This window comes from Meriones unguiculatus, chromosome 14 (genome assembly GCF_030254825.1).
Source record: "Meriones unguiculatus strain TT.TT164.6M chromosome 14, Bangor_MerUng_6.1, whole genome shotgun sequence".
Classification (NCBI taxonomy): domain Eukaryota; kingdom Metazoa; phylum Chordata; class Mammalia; order Rodentia; family Muridae; genus Meriones; species Meriones unguiculatus.
In genome coordinates, this window is record NC_083361.1 from 74,279,591 (window position 1) to 74,298,958 (window position 19,368).

The following is a 19,368-nucleotide window of genomic DNA, read 5'->3' on the forward strand; positions in this document are numbered from 1 at the left end:
CAGAATGTGACACTTGCTATCAAATCGCAATTTTCTCTCTGGTGTTGTTTTTTTTTTTTCATTTTTCATTTTTATTTTTAAATTTTTTATTTATTACAATTTATTCACTTTGTATCCCAGCTGTAGCTTCCTCCCTCATTCATTCCCTCCCAATCCCGCCCTCCCTCCCTCATTTCCTCCCATGCCCCTTCCTCAGTCCACTGATGGGGGAGCTCCTCCTCCCTTTCCTTCTGACCCTAGCCTTCTGTGGTTTTGTAAGGCTGCCCCCACCCCCACCCCAGGGGGAGGTGATCAAAGAGCCAGTCCCTGAGTTCATGTCAGAGACAGTCCTTGTTCCCATTACTAGGGAACCCACTTGGAGATTGAGCTGCCATGGGCTACATCTTTGCAGGGGTTCTAGGTTATTGTCATGTGTGGTCCTTGAACCAAAAAAATAAAAAATAATAAAAAAATAAAGTCTCCGTTGTTTTGAGGATCATTTTTTTTGTCAAAACTTTCTGTGGCTGAGGTTTTGAAAGAGTTTGGAAGACCCACTTGCCTGTGTTTACCCGTCTGAATACCATACCAAGTTGGGTAGCTTGTCTAGGGATGGCAAGGGTATAGGATGGCAATCGCTGACAAGTTTTCAGGTTAGGTTTCACACTTCTGATGCTTTCTCCAGTCTGTTCTGCTCGAGCTTTGTGGTGCTCATTGGGGCCCTTCACTGAGTTCTGCATGCAGCTTGCTGCGAGCTTTGCCGCTCATCCAGGCTACAAACAGCGCTGTCATACTGCTACTCCACAACTCTCTGTACTCTGTACACCTTTCCTTGCAAAATATATTCTACTTCTGGTTTGGGTTTCTGAAACCTGGACTGTTTTTTCCTATATCTGACATGGTTGGTTGCCTGTGAATTCACTTCCCAAGCAGCTACAGCTGAATTTTCCAGGGTCAGGCAGTGTGGCCCTGCTGGAACACTGGATTGGCTGCTGCTTTGTGAGTAAAAATCTAGCAAGGTTTACTTCTGTCTTTCATAGCTCTTTCTCTTATAGGAGAAGGATCTATTATTTCTGTATTAATATTTTTTCATCAAATCTCACAGACAAAGCTTCTAATTGGTCACCTTAACCTGAGCATTTTAAATGTGGCTAACTACCACAGACTGAATTTTAAATTTTATTCATCTTTAATTAATTTAATGTAAATAACCACATACACCTACTATGGTACTTTATAAACAGAGTTATAGATGAGTAAACTATACACAAAACTTTCTTAATAACTATTTCATAATTTTTCACATTTATTTACTTATGTTGTTTACATACATGTGCACACACACACACACAAGCACACATACTACAGCACACTTGTGGAGGTCAGAGACATGTTGTAGGAATTGGTTTTCTCCTTTTACCATGGAGGTTCTGGGGATGAGAACTCATGTCTTTAGGCCAAGCAGCAAGAACCTTTAACTGCTGAGCCATCTCACGGGCCCAATAAAAAAAAAAAAAACCAATTATTTCTTTAAAATGAAGTTTCCTTCTGGCTGCAAATATTATATAACATAACTACATAATTATATTTTCATCCACTCTTTAAAGATTAGCAGCAAAACTCTTTATTATATTACCTGTTGATCTGGGGGGAGGAGCATTATGAAGCTCCAGTGTAGTGTACAATTAATGATTCCAATTTTAATAACTTTCTGAATTTTTCTTTCTTTTTTTTTCTTTTGGTGACAGGTCAAGAAAGATTTGGAAACATGACAAGAGTCTATTACCGAGAAGCTATGGGAGCATTTATTGTCTTCGATGTCACCAGGCCAGCCACATTTGAAGCAGTGGCCAAGTGGAAAAATGATTTGGACTCAAAATTAACTCTCCCTAATGGTAAGCCAGTGTCAGTGGTTTTACTGGCCAACAAATGTGACCAGGGGAAGGATGTGCTTGTGAACAATGGACTCAAGATGGACCAGTTCTGCAAGGAGCATGGTTTCGTAGGATGGTTTGAAACATCAGCCAAGGTAATGCCATATTAAACAATACGGATAATGGAGTAAGATTCACGAAGAACCTGACACATAACCATTATCATTATCACAGTGATAATAGTGTTTCTGTCCAATGATTTAGAGTTAGAAAATTGCTTTGCTCTGTTTCATAGCAGGCTAATGAGTGGGCAGGGCAGAAATTATTATTTTCTATTTAAGATGATTATGATTAATGAAGCAAAACCATTTGTACGTGGTCACATTGATCATAGTTTAAAACTGCGCACAACTTTCGTGAGCTTACTTTACAAACAGGCGTGTTTTACGAACCTTCTTGCACTTAGTCCTTACAGCATCGTATAATTTCATAGGAAATGAAAGAAATGGATGTAATACTCCATGTCATTGTCTTATTCTTAGAGTCACAATCTGACTATTAAATGCATTCACTTGCATGTCAGGAGTTATGCTCTGTCATATGAATAAAGAGATGACGATAATTTAGGACCACCTCACTGGGAATACCAGAATAGTAGTGCAAGAGAAAGAATAGTATGAAAGTGGAGAACACGGCCTAGCTTGGTACTCCTGGTTCTTCTGAGAGACTGGGAGTACCAGGACTGAGAGCATATGCAAGGCTTTAAGACCCAAGAACCTTTGTGGTACAAAAGAACATCACACTTAAAGTCGTGCCTCACACTACCCCCAGTGTGCACATTTGTGCATGCATCTGCCGTTCAAATCGTCTCTTCAAAGACTAAATTTAAAGGAAGGAAAATGATCTTTACTAAATCAGATTTTCTTTGCCATCTGTCTGAATGAATGCTCACTGTGGATTTTCTAGATAACATTGATTGTTCCCTCACTGTTATCAACCTCTATCAAATTTCCTGGTTTACGCTTGCTATTCTAAAGTAATTATTAAAAATTTGTACTTCTGGTTATAAGCTAAGACTTACATGTGTAATTTCCTCAGAAGCTCAGTCCATCTTAATCTATTTGCTCTAACAATGGCTGTTTTATGCCTTCCTGTGACCATATATAATCTTCATAATATGATTTCATTATAAAAGTTTGGAGTCCTGCCATTTGCACTTATGTCAAGGGCTGACATGCTAACAGGGTTCACCTAGTACATTTCTGGTGCCTGTTGTCAGAGTCTTACACCTTTGGGATTTGATTTTTCACCTTCCCTTTCTTCTTCTTCTTCTTCTTCTTCTTCTTCTTCTTCTTCTTCTTCTTCTTCTTCTTCTTCTTCTTCTGCTTCTTCTACTACTACTACTTCTTCTTTAGATTGATTCATTTTATTGTATTTGTCTTTATGGTTAATTTCTTTCATGACCAGTGATGTTCCATTTCTACGGCTTGGGTAGTTGCCCTTTAGATATATTTTTTAATTATTTTTAATTTTTTAATATTAATTATAGTTTATTCACTTTATATCTCAGCTGTGGCCTCCTCCCTCATTCCCTCTCAATCCCACCCTTTCTTGTTCATCTCCTCTCATTCCCCTCTCCAAGTCTACTGATAAGGGAGGTCCTCCTCCCCTTCTGACTTTATCTTATTAGGTCTCACCAGGACTGGCTGCATTGTCCTCCTCTATGGCCTGGCAAGGCTGCTCCCCCTTTGGGGGTAGTGGGATGGTCAAAGAACCAGCCACTGAGTTCATGTCAGAGACAGTCTCTGTTCTTTTTACTAGGGAACCAACTTGGATACTGAGCTGCCATGGGCTACATCTGAGCAGGGGTTGTAGGTTATCTCCATGGATGGTCCTTGGTTGGATTATCAGTCTCAAAAAGACCCCTGTGCCTGGAATTTTGGGGTTGCTCTCCTTGTGGAACTTCAGTCCTCTCCAGGTCCCACTATCTCTCCCTTCTTTCATAGGATTCCCTGCACTCTGTCCAAAGTTTGGTTAAGAGTCTCAGCATCTGCTTTGATGTACTGCTGGGTAGAGTCTTTCAGAAGCTCTCTGTCGTAGGCCCCTATCCCTGGAAGAAGGAGAAAACAAGAAACAGGACAGGAGCCTCTCACCATCTTCTGAAGTCTTGTAATCATTTTGGAAATGTATGTGGGTTTCCCAGATACATTATGAATGATTCCACTATATCACACACACACACACACACACACACACAGAGAGAGAGAGAGAGAGAGAGAGAGAGAGAGAGAGAGACAGAGACAGAGACAGAGACAGAGACAGACAGACAGACAGACACACACACACACACACACAGAGAGAGAGAGAGAGAGAGAGAGAGACAGAGACAGAGACAGAGACAGAGACAGACAGACAGACACACACACACACACACTCCTACTGATTGTTGCCATAGCCCATAGCCCATCTGCTAGTCTGGGTTTTACTGTCCATATTTGGCTCTAAGGCACACACAGCTGCAACATTGTAAGAGAGGTCCTTCTGTATCTCAGTTTTTTTTTTTTTTCTTTCCTTGCTCCATTTTGCTCTTAAAGTGTGGTGCTTCAGGTGCAGCTGTAAGGTAAGGCAATGTAGCTGGGGAACAATGAGCATGTCGTATCTGTGTAATAGTGAAGATGAGTCAGATCTACAGAGAAAAACCTCCAGTGTTTTCTGTTCTGGTTTCCCTTTACCCACAGCCTTGCTCCTGACAGATTTCCTCTACTATTTCCAGTCTATGCATAGTGACTCTGGGCGCATAGCTCTAAGATTGTTCTAGGATCAATAGGTGCATTGGGAAGCAGCTATTTTAAGTTAAAAGCTCCTCAATTAAGGTTAAAAGTAAATATGCCTGTGGATGCCTTCTGCTGAGAGAATGAATGTGCTTGAGTGTGCACCGTCTGTCATGGTATTTATTGCAGGAGAAGAGTGAGCATTTCACACTGTGGCACTTTTTGGTATTTTAGTAAATGCTAAACACATTATCTTTAGGGATCTTTGTTTTTAGCTCAGCTATGCACAGGAAAAACCTTTAATTCTTTTGTTTTGCTTTGCCTCTTTCTTTCTTTCTTTCTTTCTTTCTTTTTCTTTCTTTCTTATTTATTCATTTAGACAAGGCTGGCTTCAAATTCACTCTGCAGCCAAGGATGACCTTGTATTATTGGTCTTTCTGCCACTACATCCTGAGCCCTGAGATTTACAAGCATGCACCACCACACATGGTTTTATGAGGTGTTAGGGATTGGACTGAATTCAAAGCTTTGTGTATTTTAGACAAACACCCATAATATGCTGTGTATAATAGTTTTACTACGTTTCTTTATTGTGGTATGTGTGTGTGTATGTGTGTGTGTGTGTGTGTGTGTGTGTTGTGTGTTCACACATGTGGAAGTCAAAGGAGTTTATTCTTTCCTTTCACTACGTGGGTTCCAGGAAAGGAATATTGTCAGGCTCGGCAGCAAGTTCCATCGCCCACTGTACCCTCTCACTTGTTCATATTTTCCTCTATTGCTTCTTCCGTCAAAAGGACACAATCTTATGACCTAAATTCCATGAATTAAATGGAGTAGGAAGTGAGAAAATAGATGACAAGGGTAAAATACAGAATCCGCCCCCCCTTTTTTTCCCCAGAGTGGGATAACAGAAAAGGCTTTGTCTTTGGGATACAGTGATTGGGCACACTATGCATCACTCTTTGAATATCCTCATATCTAACCAGCTGGCATTGGGCTTCTCATATGATAATGTAGCATACCATAAGTCTGGTTAAAAGGTCAAGATCACGCTGTCTCTCCTCCAGGAGTTCCTAGACTTTACTCTTCTATGTGTTCTGAATAGACATTGACAATCTCTAAACTTTATTTCATAATTTTTTTTAAATAAAAATATTTACTTATTTTTCTTATGTGTATCTGTGTGCCACATGTGTGTAGATGTAGGTACTTGTGGAGGCCAAAAGGGAGCATTGGATCCCCTGGAGATGGAGTTGCAGGCAGTTTTGAGCAACCTGAGAATCGAACTCCTGTCCTCTGGAAGAGCAGGAAGATCTCATAACCACTGAGGCATCTCTCCAGACCTGTCATTTGTAAACTTTGTACAAAAAGTTTTGTGTAACGACCCACTCTACTATTTGTCAGACTTTATGGGGTAGCCATTATTATCATTCAAAAGAAACACGAAACTGAACAGTCGGTGACCACTCTAAGGTTGTATAGTTATTTTATTTAAATTTAATAGTATTTATACTCAATTACAGTGACATTTAAAAATTTAAGACATACCGTATAGTCTCATGCCGTGCCACAAAAACAACAACAACAACAACAACGTATTTGTTGTTGTTTTGTCTCTTCCTTTTTCTTCTATGAGGTGACTATGCCAAATGGCTTGTTTTGCACCAGGTTAAACACTTAAACAAAGCAGTGGGACTGCTGGCCTCGAATTATGCTGTTGCTGTTGTAAAGGGAAAGTTTTCTGTGTACCATTAAATTTAGTGAGCTCTTTTATTATTTTTTAAGCTGTTCTGAAGCTGGTATGGAGAGCAGTTAAGATTGGTGAGTTTTCTGAAGCTGCTTAAAGGGTAGTATCACACATCATTTATTTTAGAGGCATCTAGAAAATAAACAGTTATAAAACGTGCATTTTTACACCCTGGAATTGCATAGATAATTGCACTTGGGTATGGGTAAATAGTTATTCTCATTTCTTTTTTAATGAGTTGAGCATAACACATTATTTTTACATCCTTTTCTATTAAATCAAGTAATAAGCCATCTCTGGTTCTTTCTATTTTCCAAATGTCAAAATCTGAAAAAGGAACCTTGATAGTCACTTGTGTATTCATTGATGAGCACAATTTGTGTCATATGACTTTTCTTGCAGGATCTGTGTTATGAATGGTTTACCCTAAGCACATAGTGTGTTCAAAGAATCATGATTATTATTTTTTTTTAACGAGGCCCTAAGGAAAATAAATTAGTTTACACATTCAGCTCCTGTGGCTTTAGATGGAGTCTAGGACGCAGCTAGACTGGCTTACCTGGCAATGTCTTTTAACCTGGTTGTACCTTTAAACCTGTCTTTTTACTTCTTATGGTTGATGGTTGGAGCTCTTAGAACTTAGGATCGTAAAAGAATGAGAGCCATTGGAAATCTAAAATCAGAGTGAAGCTTAAAGGAACTTGTGGGTATGTTTAATAGTAGTAATTGGTTCCATAATGACTACCCGTCTGTATTACCACCATCTGAATAATTACTTCTGACAGGTTCTTAATGCCTCACTTGAAAAATGGGAATATTTTCCTGAGTTGGAGAGTGGCTTAAGCCTGAGTCACAAACTCAAGCATACAGGTCAGCATAAAATAACAACTTTTTATTTTTTACATAATTAGTTATCTAAACATACTCTAGCTCTGGGGTAATGATTTGCTCGATACCCTGATATCCCATTTCGGGGGAGTATAGAGAGAGTGCTACAGAGTTTAAGCATGACTTGGTGGCCAGAGGGCACAGGGTTGCACCTAACACTCTGTCCTTCATGGTTCAAGATTGTATGACTCTGCATTCTCACACTTAGAAAATTATGATGTCCCACCTTGAGACTTTGTTCACAGGAGCCTAGTTTATGGGCTGTATGCTGAAAACTCACCCCAAACTGGGATTGTTTTGATTTCATCCCTTCCTAGACCAATAATCTCCACTAGGCTCTAATCTATTAGTGATTAATATTCAAACAACTTAGCAATTGTCAGTAAACTATTACCTGTGGGCTAAATATAGCCCTCCTCTATATTAACATAAGCTTCTATTAAAGCAGGGCTGTGCTCATGGTCTGTGCACTATTGATGCCTGCTTTTCTGGTTGAACTGCAGAGCACTTACACAAAAGGCCTTGTAGACTGCAAACCCTGAACTGTCCTTTTACTTTTTAAGGCTTTCCACAGATGTTTTATAGTAAGAACAACCTCTGTTTTCCAAGTACGATGGGACTGGTTTTACATGAAATACTGTTACTGGTTTCCTTCAAACAAGTTTGTAAAGAAGTATGTGTTAATTTTCCATTTTAAAGACGAAGACATTAGCTTAAATTGCAAATGGCCAGCCAAGGTACTCAGGGTTGGCATATCATAAAGTTGGGATTTCAATATAGGTATGCTAATATCCCAGCTTAGTCACCCAAGCACCACACTGTGCTACCTTGTAGCTTTCCTCTTTTATGCCCTTTTATAAGTACTTGCTGAGCAACTGATAATTTCTGATAGTAAAGTAGGAACCTGTTCACCAGAAGATTAAGGTCTAATGAGAAAGATGTATGTGATGAAAATCAGCCTTTCTTTCATTATGACAAAGTGCCTGACAGAAACACATTGGAAGGGAGAAGGGTCTACATATATTTCTCAGCCTGTGGTTTCTGAGCTTTCAATCCATGGTCCTTTAACTATGGTGATGCTAACATGTGAACTAGGAAAGACTGAAGTGAAGAGAGATTGGGAGAGGCTAAGGGAGAATGGCAAAGAGAGAAGAAAAGGAAGACCAGGAAAAGAAGAGTAAAGCCAAGAAGGGAAACAAAGACAAAATATACTCTTCTAGGTTAAACTCCTCATGACCTACTTAACCTAAGTCTTTTCCTTCTTTAAGAACTCTTACCAACTTCTAATAATACCATCAAATTATGAATCAGGCTGAGGATTTACCGCAGAGGTAGATGATTTGTCTAACAATTGAAAAATCTCTGTAGTGTAATAAAAACAAACAAAAGCCAGACATTTTGCAGAGAATCTAAATTGGAGGTCTCCACTGGGTCCATTCCCTAGGAGATCGGGGAACCCTGCAATAGAGGGGAAAGCAAGATTGTAGACAGAATGGAGGACACCAGGAGAACATATCTCACTGAATCAACCAAACAGGGCTTCCATGGGGTCACAGAGACTGAACTGGCAAGCAAGGGTCCTGCTTAGTTTTATACCAGGTCCCCTGAGTAGATGTTACCCTGTTAACTTGGAGGTGGGACTCCTAACAGTGGGAGTGGGTGTATCCGAATCTTTTGTCTACTATTGAAACTCTTTTTCTCCAATTGTGTTGCCTCATTCAGCTTCAATATAAGGGCTTTTGCCTTGCTGATTGCATCTTGTTTTGTCCTGTTTGACTGTTGTCTTTTGGGGCCTGCTTTTTTCTGAAGAGGAAATGGAGAGGTAATGAATGCATTTGAGAGAGAGAAGGGTGGGGGTGGGGCTAGCTAGGAGGAATGGAAGAAGGGGAAACAGGTCCAGATGTATTGTATGAGAGAGAATCTATTTCAATTAAAAAATACATTGTGAAACAAAACAAAATGAAAATCTTCTTGCAGTAGATGGCAACTTGTCAATATGCAGAGACTAAGAGAGTTTAGAGTCCTGATCCCTAAATGGGACATCTATATTATTCCTCTTCTCCCAAGTCTCAGGAGTCATGACAGGAGATGGGAAAGAAAATTCTAAGACATGGAGATAGTGGATGAAAATACAGCAAAATAATATTTTCTAGACACAACATAGCAGCTGCACTCACAGGTTGTGACAGCATGTACAAGACCTATGTAAGATCAAGCCAGAACAAATCTCAGTGTGGAGAGTGAAGGTGGCCATGAACTCTTACTTCTTGATTAGAAAATATTGGTAGTTGATGGCTTTTGGAAGAGGAAGAGTCCATTTCCTTAAAGGGTTTGGCTCCTGAGTGGCCACCCATGCTCCAGTAGATGGCCTTACACCTGTGCCCATACAAACAGCACTAAGTGGACTCAGTGGTTTTATTTTATTTTTATTTTTTTTAAAAATCAGGGAATGTAAACTGGTACAACCACTCTGGAAAGCTATCTGGCGCTTTCTAAAACAATTAGGAATAGTGCTTCCTCAAGACCCAGCTATACCACTGCTAGGTATACACCCAAAGTTCGCTCAAGTACACAAAAGGGATACTTGCTCAACCATGTTTATAGCAGCTTTATTTGTAATAGCCAGAACCTGGAAACAACCCAGATGTCCATCAACAGAGGAATGGGTACAGAAATTGTGGTATTTTTACACAATGGAATACTACTCAGCAATCAAAAAGGAGGAAATCATGAAATTTGCAGGCAAATAGTAGGATCTAGAAAAGATCATTCTGAGTGAAAGATCCCAGAAGGAGAAAGACAAACATGGTATATACTCACTTATATAGACCTATAAGATATGATAAACATAATGAAATCTATACGCCTAAAAAAGATAATCAATTGAGCGGACATGGGGTAAGATGATCAATCCTTGTTTAGAAAGACAGATGGGATGTGCATTGAACGTATGACAGGAGTCTACTGAGCGCATCTGAAAGACTCTAACTAGCAGTGTTTTCAAAGCAAAGACTCATGACCAAACCTTTGGCAGAGTACAGGGAATTATAAGAAAGAAGGGGAGTTAGTCTGATGGGGAAAGGATAGGAGCTCCACAAGGACTAAATATATCTGGGCACAGGGTCTTTTCAGAGACTGACATTCAACCAAGGACCATGTATGGATATAACCTAGAACCTCCACTCAGATGTAGCCTGTGGTAGCTCAGTAACCAATTGGTTTCCCAAAGTGAGGGGAACAGGGACTATTTCTAACAGGAACTCAATGACTGGCTCTTTGGCCTCCCCACCCCGCAAGGGAGGAGCAGTCCTGTTAGGCCACAGAGGAGGGCTTTTCAGCCAGTCCTGAAGATACCTGATAAAACAGGATCAGATGAATGGGGAGGAGGTCCCCCCCTATCAGTGGACTTGGAAAGGGGCACAGTGGAGATGAAGGAGGGAGGGAGGGACTGGGAGGGAATGAGGGATCGGGACACGGCTGGGATACAGAGTTAATAAAATGTAACTAATAAGAAAAAAATAAAATTCAAAAAAAAATCACATGGAATTCGGGAGAGAATGGTGGGGATATGGGGGAATAGAGGAAGGACTGGTGTGAAAGGAATAGGAGATGGACTTGATTAAAACACATTATATTTAAGTATAAAATTTTCAAACAGCATATGTAAAAGAATACACCCCCATGAAATCATTGCACCCAAATTCCAAAGGCTTCCCTGACAAACCAATCAGCCAAATCACGGACTGCTCTGTAGTTACTCCCTTAGTTCCTTCATTTTCTTAAGTCTTCTTTGTAACACATTTTAAAAAAATGCTTGGACATGGGTATTTCAGAAGGGAAAAAATGCTTAGCTAGTGTATGATTTGGGGAGAGGAGTGAATATTAGAATTGGAGAGGAGAGAACAGAGAAGTTCCTTTAAGCAAAACTCAAAGAACTTTGCCAAAAACCTTTTAGAAGACTCCATAGTCCCTCTTTTTCCCCTTGGAGAGTCACTGTATGGGTTTAGAAATGGTTCTGATGGGAAAGAGTTCACTTTGAGAAACAAAGAAAGAAAAAACAAAGGCCACAAACTAATGAGCTTATCTAGAGGAAGGCAGGAGCTGATGCTCTCTGTAAGAATTGGATTTACTTTTCGTTTTGTCTGCATGTATGTGGTGAGCATGTGTGTGTGTGTGTGTTCATGTGGGTTTGGCTGCAAAAGTGTGCATAAGGGAGTATACATGCACATACACACATGTGTATGGAGGTCTAAAGTCAGTGTCAGGTATCTTTTGCAATCCCTTTTCCCATTTATTGGGTTGGCGTCTCTCTCACTCCAGCCAGTCTCGCTAACCAGCTTGCCTAGATGAGCCTCTGCCTCTCTCTCCTAAGTACTGGGATTATAAGAGACTCGTCATACCTGCCATGGTTTTATGGGTGTCCTGGGGATCTGAACTCCATTCTTTATGTTTGCAACACAAGTGGTTTATCTACTCACCTATCTCTCTAGCCACTCAAAATTCTATTGTTAGTCATTTCCCAACTTAACATCATAATTATTTCTATAACATATTTTTTTAAAGAGCAAAAGACCTATGCACTTCTTTTGGACTAAAGATGCTCTTGAGGCTCCACTTAGTTCAATCTTCATCTGAAACACAAAATCCCTTCTTCATAAAACTGTATGTAATGAGAAGAGGCCATAAAATTTGAAGTGTTAGGGATGAAAACACTGCTTGAGTGCATCCTCGTGTAGGTTATAAACAAATTTTGAACTCTAGTATTCACCACATTGCACATCCCCAGATCCAAGGAATGATCAAATGCAACCAGAATTTGTTTCTGGGTTGTGGTTTCTAGCTGGATATCTATCTCCAGGTGCAATTTCTTTCCACTCTTTAGACTTACACTTTTTCTGAGTCTATGCCTTCATACCACCGAGAGATCTCAAATTAGACATGTCTGGACCTCAATGCTTCTCTATAAACACCATCATCTTGTTGGGAGGCCTCTCACATGCCGAGAGCTAAACTAGTTTTTACTACAGCCTGTTATTCAGTCTGTAGCATCCCCTTTCCAGAGCAGCAAAAACTCCCATAGACATCCTCCTACCTGCTTCCCATACCTTTTTTTTTAATTTTTATTTTTTAATTTATGCTAACTTGGATGCAGTCCTTTTTCGGAGTTTGTATTTCTTCTGCTTGGAAGCATATACTTCCTGCCCTTAAGCATCCAGTTCTCTTCCTTCAGGATTCAGCTTGATATTCAAGATTAATGACCACAGGTAACTCTTCCTTCACTTCAGACTTTGTGGAATGATTATTTTCATGAGCTTGGGCCTTACCTTCATCTGTAATTGTCCCTGTTTGTAACCCAATACAATGGCTCCTACAGAGAAGGTGATCACTTTGTCAGAAGCTATCGAATAGAACAACACTGTTTACTGTCCTTCAAGGACACTTTCGGAAGATTCGTCTATTGTATTATTTTCTCCCCACCCTTTGTGGACAAATGCCCTTGGAGAACTCTGCAGAAGAGAAAAAAATCAAATTACTTCTGTATTTCCCAGAAGGACTCTACAGAATGCAGGTCCTTTCATCTAGAAAACTCTTCAGATACTTTGCACAATAAGGAGATTACTGCTGTGCCCTGCTGAGTGGATAGGGATGCAGAGGAGAAATGAAGGTGAAGGAGATCTCCTCCTCCCTTAATGCCCTCCACCTAAACTGGGATTGCAAACTCTAGTAATGCTACTTAGAATTCCATAAGTACCTGCCATTAGTCCTTGAATCTGATCACATAGTGTATTCCATCTTTTCCCCTTAACTTATTTTCTTTTGCATGTTCATCTTATCTCTTCCCGGTACTGTCATTTCAGCCATACAAAATGGTTATCTTGTTTGTCTGTTTTTAATAATGAGCAGAGTTCTAAGGAAGCTTTATAAAATTTCTTCAACACATTTACCCATTTATTTTATTTACATGGATGTGCGCTTTCTTGCCTGAGTTTCTGTGTACTTCATGTAAATAGGAGTCTGAGGGGACCAAAAGTAGACATCAAATCTCTTAGGACTGGAGCTACGGGTGGTTGTGGGCCACAGTCTTGATGTTAAGAACTGAGTTGAGGCCTTCTACAAAGCAGTAAGCACCCTAAGTCATCCCTACAGCCCCAGGAAAGCTTTTCAATGATGTTTGTTGGACATATCAAGCCTCAGCTTCAGATCTAGGCCACTGCTAATATCCTCTGAGTGAGTTTGAAGAGGCTTGCACATCAGGCTCATCCAGGGGGATTGTTGCAATTGCTGGTGCTCTGGTCTAACTTTTAGAAATAATTTCAGGGAAAGACAGTGCTTTTGGAAAACATTGCTTTGGTAATTTTTATTTGAATGATAAATAACATTTGTTGTGCTAATATTTATTCATTCTCAAAACATTCTAAGAATTTTTGTTTTGTCCCTAGGTGGGCACTTTGCTAAGTACTGAGATTATGAACATTAAAGGCAGTTTCTCTGAATCAAAAAGCTCCCAGTGTCCTAGGAGAAAGTGTTTAAAAACAATTCCAGTACAGTGTAAAGTTTGATTTTTTTTTAATGTCCACTCCATAAGAGCTGTGAGAGAATTTACTTGTAAAACTACTACCTATATCTTGGTGAAGCAGCTTCCTTTCAGTTTTGCCAGGGCCACTAAGCATAAGGAGGCATGAAGGGAAGACTCAGGCGACAGTCCTCTTAGGAGAACTTTTTCATTGCTGTAAAGTGGAACCTTCTTCGGAATCACATTTAGGAACCCAGGGATTGTTTAAAGGCACTCAGGTTTTTAATCATTATTTTTAAAGAGTGCTCTTTTTCCCCCCCATTTATCTATTTGATGACTTTACAGCCTAATCTTAGCCCCTCTTTCTTCTCCTCCCGGTCCCACCATCATGCCTCCTCCCATTCCCTCTCTCTTTCTCAGAGAAGGAGAGGCCCCTAAGGGTTCCCAATCCATCAAGTAGCAGCAGGCCTAAGCACATCCTCTCCCACTGTAGCCAGACATGGCAGGCCAACTAGGGGAAAGGAATCCAACGGCAGGCAACAGAGTCAGAGATAGCATGGGGTAGACCTAGGCCCCCTACACACATGTAGCATATGTACAGCTTGGTCATCATGTGGGTCCAATAACAATGAGAGTAGGGGCTGTCTCTGACTCCCTTGCCTGCCTTTGGATCCCTTTCCCTTAGCTAGGGTGCCTTGTCTGGCTTCAGTGAGAGAAGATGCGCTTAGTCCTGCTGAGACTTGATGTTCCTGGATAGGTTGGTATCCATGGAAGGCTTCCTTTTCCTTGAGAATAAGGGGAAGTGAGGGAGGAGTGTTGTAAGGGCGGGAATGGGAGGAGGGGAGAGAAGGGGCTGTGATCAGGCTGTAAAGTGATCACATTAATTAATCAATTAATTAATAGAGAAAATAATATGCTGCTGCTAATAAAGTTATCTATGTACACTGTGAGAAAATTGTCACTACAAGCCACAGAGAATTCTAATATTAGTGAAACATTTTTAATGCAAGCTCTCCTTTAAAGAGACTTTTCCCTATGTGATTCAGCTATTCATTTTTCCAGTTCCTCACCATCCTTCATGAGGCACAACAGATGCTGAAGGAGTTAATTTATTTACATGCAACCATGTCTAGCTTGTGGCAAAGTCAGTCTTAGAACGCAAGCAGCTCTCTTTATTCAAATTTCATATTCCCTGTTTTCTCCCCATGACTATGGATATAAATAGAGGCTTTCTACAACTTTTCTTAATCTCTGAGATACAGACATACTTATCTCATACTTATCTGTTGTAGTAGATGGCATCTGTGCACGTCTGTTTCCTCTCCAGCTACCCCAAATCTTCCCAGCGGTTCTGCCTCTGCTTTTACGTGAATCATTAAATAATGACTATGTCTGATATGATTTAACATGACAGTGTTATTTCCTTATGTAGTTTGCAATTCGGGGTTACCCTAAGTAAAACTTTAATCTTCTCAAAAATTCTCCCAGATACTGATTAGTCTATTGAGAACAGCTTTTGTCTAATAGAGTCCATCCCAGGCTCTTCTCTTTCCTACCTCCTGTTTGCTTCGAATGCTTTGCAGACCAGTTACAGAGCTCAGAATCCTGGAACTTTCTTTCATCCTTCCTTCATCCTTTCTATGAGGTTGCCTTTGCTCTTCCACTGAATGGCTTGCCTGCCCGCTTTCTGGAGGTCTGCATTATGACCTCATGCCTTTGGAACATAGGCTTCTGAGATTGCTTGGGCAAAGCTGAATGGACACTTCTGACTCTGATAGCTTCAAGTATTCATTTTCTAAGCCTCACACAATTTTAGTTCTCTTTTCCTTTCCTACGGGAAAGCCTAGCTCCACTGCTACATACCAGTCTCTGGAGGGTTCATAACTTTTGATTCCCAGATTGTGTTGAAGCTGTTTTCCATTGTCTGTCACATTTCAGGATCATTAATTTAAGCCTGGTTCTCTGTAATGTCACAAATTTTTGCTGTTTGTGAATGTTGCTCATTTACGTTTCTGGACTCTGAGTTATTTTACCTTGGACATTTATATTGTTAAAAAAAACTATTTCTTTGAGAGTTTTTACCCTTTTTTTCCTTTGTTCTTTATGATTTTCCTGATTTTATATAACTTTATTTAAGCCTATGAACTTTTCATTTTTCCCACATAATTTAGTGGTTTACAAAGTAGGTCATTTTGATTAAGCTTTCTATTCTTTTTTTTTTTTTCCTGGTTTTTCGAGACAGGGCTTTTCTGTGCAACAGAGCCCTTGGCTGTCCTGGATTCACATTATAAACCAAGCTGGCCTCAAACTCACAGAGATCTGCCTGCCTCTAACTTTCTTTTTTCTTTTTAGGCTATTTGGAGGATATAAGTACATTTGATTCAGACTGTAGATGTTACAGATACTGTTCGTATTTTATGGAGAAGGAATGGAAGGCTACATTTTTCAGTCTGCCCCTCTGATTTCAGCTACTCTTAAAATGTGATTCTAGGGATGGTTGGATTCTGAGGCCTGAAGCTTCTCTCATCTGTATCTCTGCATGAGCTTTAGACTATGTCATCTACCTGTTAACTAATACATTACCAATATTCCAACACTTCCAAGTTTCTAAAACTATGTCAAGATCTTATAAATGCACATTTTTCTTATTCTCTAAGTCATTAAAATGTTATTTAACGTATTTTATTATTCTCATATAATTTTTGACGAATATTGGTAAAAAAAATAAATGGGCACGTTCGTTTATCCTGCCATCCGTAACTGGAATGTGTGCGTGGTCTTTGTCGCGTTGCTGATTGCCTACTTATTCTAATCCTGGTTAATATATAACTTAATTGGTGCAATTTTTTAAAAAAGTAGTATTTGTCCTAAGTTTCTAATGTGGGACATAAAGTGTGCTGGTAGATTACCTTGCCCCTAACCACCCAGCCAGTGAGCATCAAAGCTGGGACTGAAATTTATAACAGTTGATTTATCTTCATGCTCTTTTGCCAAAATCTGCTTAAAAAAAAAAAAAAAAGCAGACAAAGGCTTTTCCTTTTCTGTCAGAACCAACGTCTCTTTCCACTCTTTCTAGCCCTGTGAAGAGTTTTTCTCTGTTTCAGGAGGGCTTCATTGTTAAGATCTGTTTGTCTTCTCCCTCCTTGTGTTTCTTTATTGTTTTCTGTATTGACTTTGTTTGTCCCCTGTTTTGCAGTGGTTTGCCTTCTCTGATGGTGTCTTGTTTGCCATCTTTGAAGCATTCTTGATTTGTTGGTGACAGCCTTATCATCCCAAGGCCTTCTATTTCATCTCTGTCTGCTTCACTGCGAGTGAGATATTGATTTCTTGGGAGAGCCTGCTGGGGTTGGGGGGAAAATCAATATCCCATTAGACATAAGTGAGGAGTAGCAGAGCTCTTCAGCTGCCAGCCCACTGACCTGACATGCTGCGGCAGTGCTCAAAGACTGGCTGAGCCTGCTGTGCCCAGATATATTCTGCAATGAGGAGAATGTCACAGGGAGTAGGAGGGTGGCTGAGTAGGGACAGGCAGCGCTTTCCTCCGCTCTCGTAAATCTGAAAGAAAACATCTGCTCTGTGGCTCCAAAGAGAGGTGAAAAGTGTGGAAGGGCAACAGCAGATCAAAGTCATTTTCAGACTGTAAGAGACTAGATAAAATACAGAACTCTTGAACGGTAACTTAATAAGGGAATTCACAGACTAACCTAGAACACTGAACAACACAGCAGGGAAGAGGGAGAATTTGGCTTGTGAACTAGAGAGAGACAGAGACAGACAGACAGATAGACAGACACACACACACACACACAATCTGTGGATGTGAAAACAAAAGATCTACAAGACACAGAGAAGATGCTGAGTGATGATCCAGGTGAGGCACAGAAACCTCATGAATACTCCATGCAAGCCACTCAGGTACTGGATGAAAATTAGGAGAGCAAACATACTCAAGCTAAGGCTAATGATGCTGACAAGAGCAATCCAAGTGTTAGTAAGATGAGCCTGTCCAGACCAAAATAATAATAATAATATTATTATTATAAATAGGATGTGGTCACTTCAGAACCTTGGGTATTGAGATCCACGCAGGGAAGTGGAACTGTCTTGCACATCAGTGGGTGAGGTACTAAGGCAACACTTCATATGGATTTCTGGGAAACTCCAGAAGGGTGGCTTACCCATTCTGATGTCTGTGCAGAAATCCATCACAGACCGGAGCCGACCAATCATTCACACCAGACTTCATCTGCAGACACAAACACCAGGTCTCCCATCGCCATAGTTTGCTCTGGAAAATATTTCAAGTACAAGATGGATCTAATACCCATCTCAGCAAGCACGGAATAGTGACAGAACTATTACACCTGACTCTCCCTGTTACCTTCTCCCTTTACCACTGTAACTTTCCTACTCTCTCTAACTTCCGCACAAAACAACAAGATGACTGAAGGGAATAAAAGACATACAAGCAGGAAAGAAAGAGACATCCAAGCATTTTTTTAATAGCAGAAAACATGATCCAATATATAAGAGACCATAAAAACTCCAGTAGAATAGTCTTAGAATTGAAAGTCACTTTTCAAAAGTAGCAGGATATAAAATTAACCCAAAAACTTTTTAAATTTCTTTAATATAATAGAAATGGATGCAATAAAAGAGAAACCAGGAAAACAGTACCATTCACAATAACCTCAAAACAAAACAAGGAGAAAAACAGAACAAATCTAACTGCCCTTTACAATGAAAAAATTTGAACACCGAAAAGGAAATTGCAGATACTAGTAGACGAAAAGACCTTCCATTTACATAGATAGAATTAATATTGTGAAAATTCTATACTAGTTAAAACAATCTATACACGCGATGTAATCCTCACCAAAATTCCAATCTTGTTCTCCAAGGAGTTAGATAAAACTTCCGAAAGTTCATACTAAAACATAAAAGACCCAGAATACACAAAGAAAGTCTGAGCATAAAATATAATAGTGATGTTATCACCAGACCCGATTTCAGGTTTTCCTGCAGAGCTACAGTACTCCAAATGACATTGTACTAGGCCAAAACCAAAACTGTAGGTAAACTGAATAGAGGATTCATGTAAAACCTCAGATAACTATGGCCACTCAGTTTTGATAAAGGTGACAAAAACACACATGGAAGGAAAGGCAGCCTCCTCAACAAGTGGTGTTGAAGAAACATATAGAAAAATGTAATTAGATCTCTACCTCCTCTCCCTTGAAGTCCTTTCCTTCCATGAGTTCTTCACTTCTGTGAGTCCTTGCTTGCTGTATAGTACTTTTATTCTGGTTTAACCCATGGCATTAGCGATTTCTTTAATATTCTCTTAAAATTTGGTTTAGCTTCATGACCGTATTGGTACTAGTTCAGACTAATTCTGAATCTGATGTGAATTCAGATTCTAGACCTTTTGACCTTTGTATATGTTCTTTTTAACCTCATCTTCTTACAGTTACGCTGATTGCTTTTATATTACTTTTCTCTTTATTGTGAATATTTCTCTACTTCCTTCAATGGTTATCAGTGTCGTCTTTCTTTTTTTTTTTTCCCATATTGTCTGGGCTTCAGGAGTAAATAAAC

At 39.8% G+C, this 19,368-nt stretch overlaps 1 protein-coding gene across 1 annotated transcript in view; it reads left to right on the forward strand.

Moving 5' to 3' along the window:
- Positions 1–19,368, forward strand: part of Rab38 (RAB38, member RAS oncogene family) — a 63,528-nt gene that overhangs the window by 25,199 nt on the left and 18,961 nt on the right. Inside the window, exon 2 of the mRNA XM_021662468.2 lies at positions 1,725–2,005. Within this exon, the coding sequence (XP_021518143.1) occupies positions 1,725–2,005 (281 nt within the window). The remainder of the gene's footprint in view (positions 1–1,724; positions 2,006–19,368) is intronic.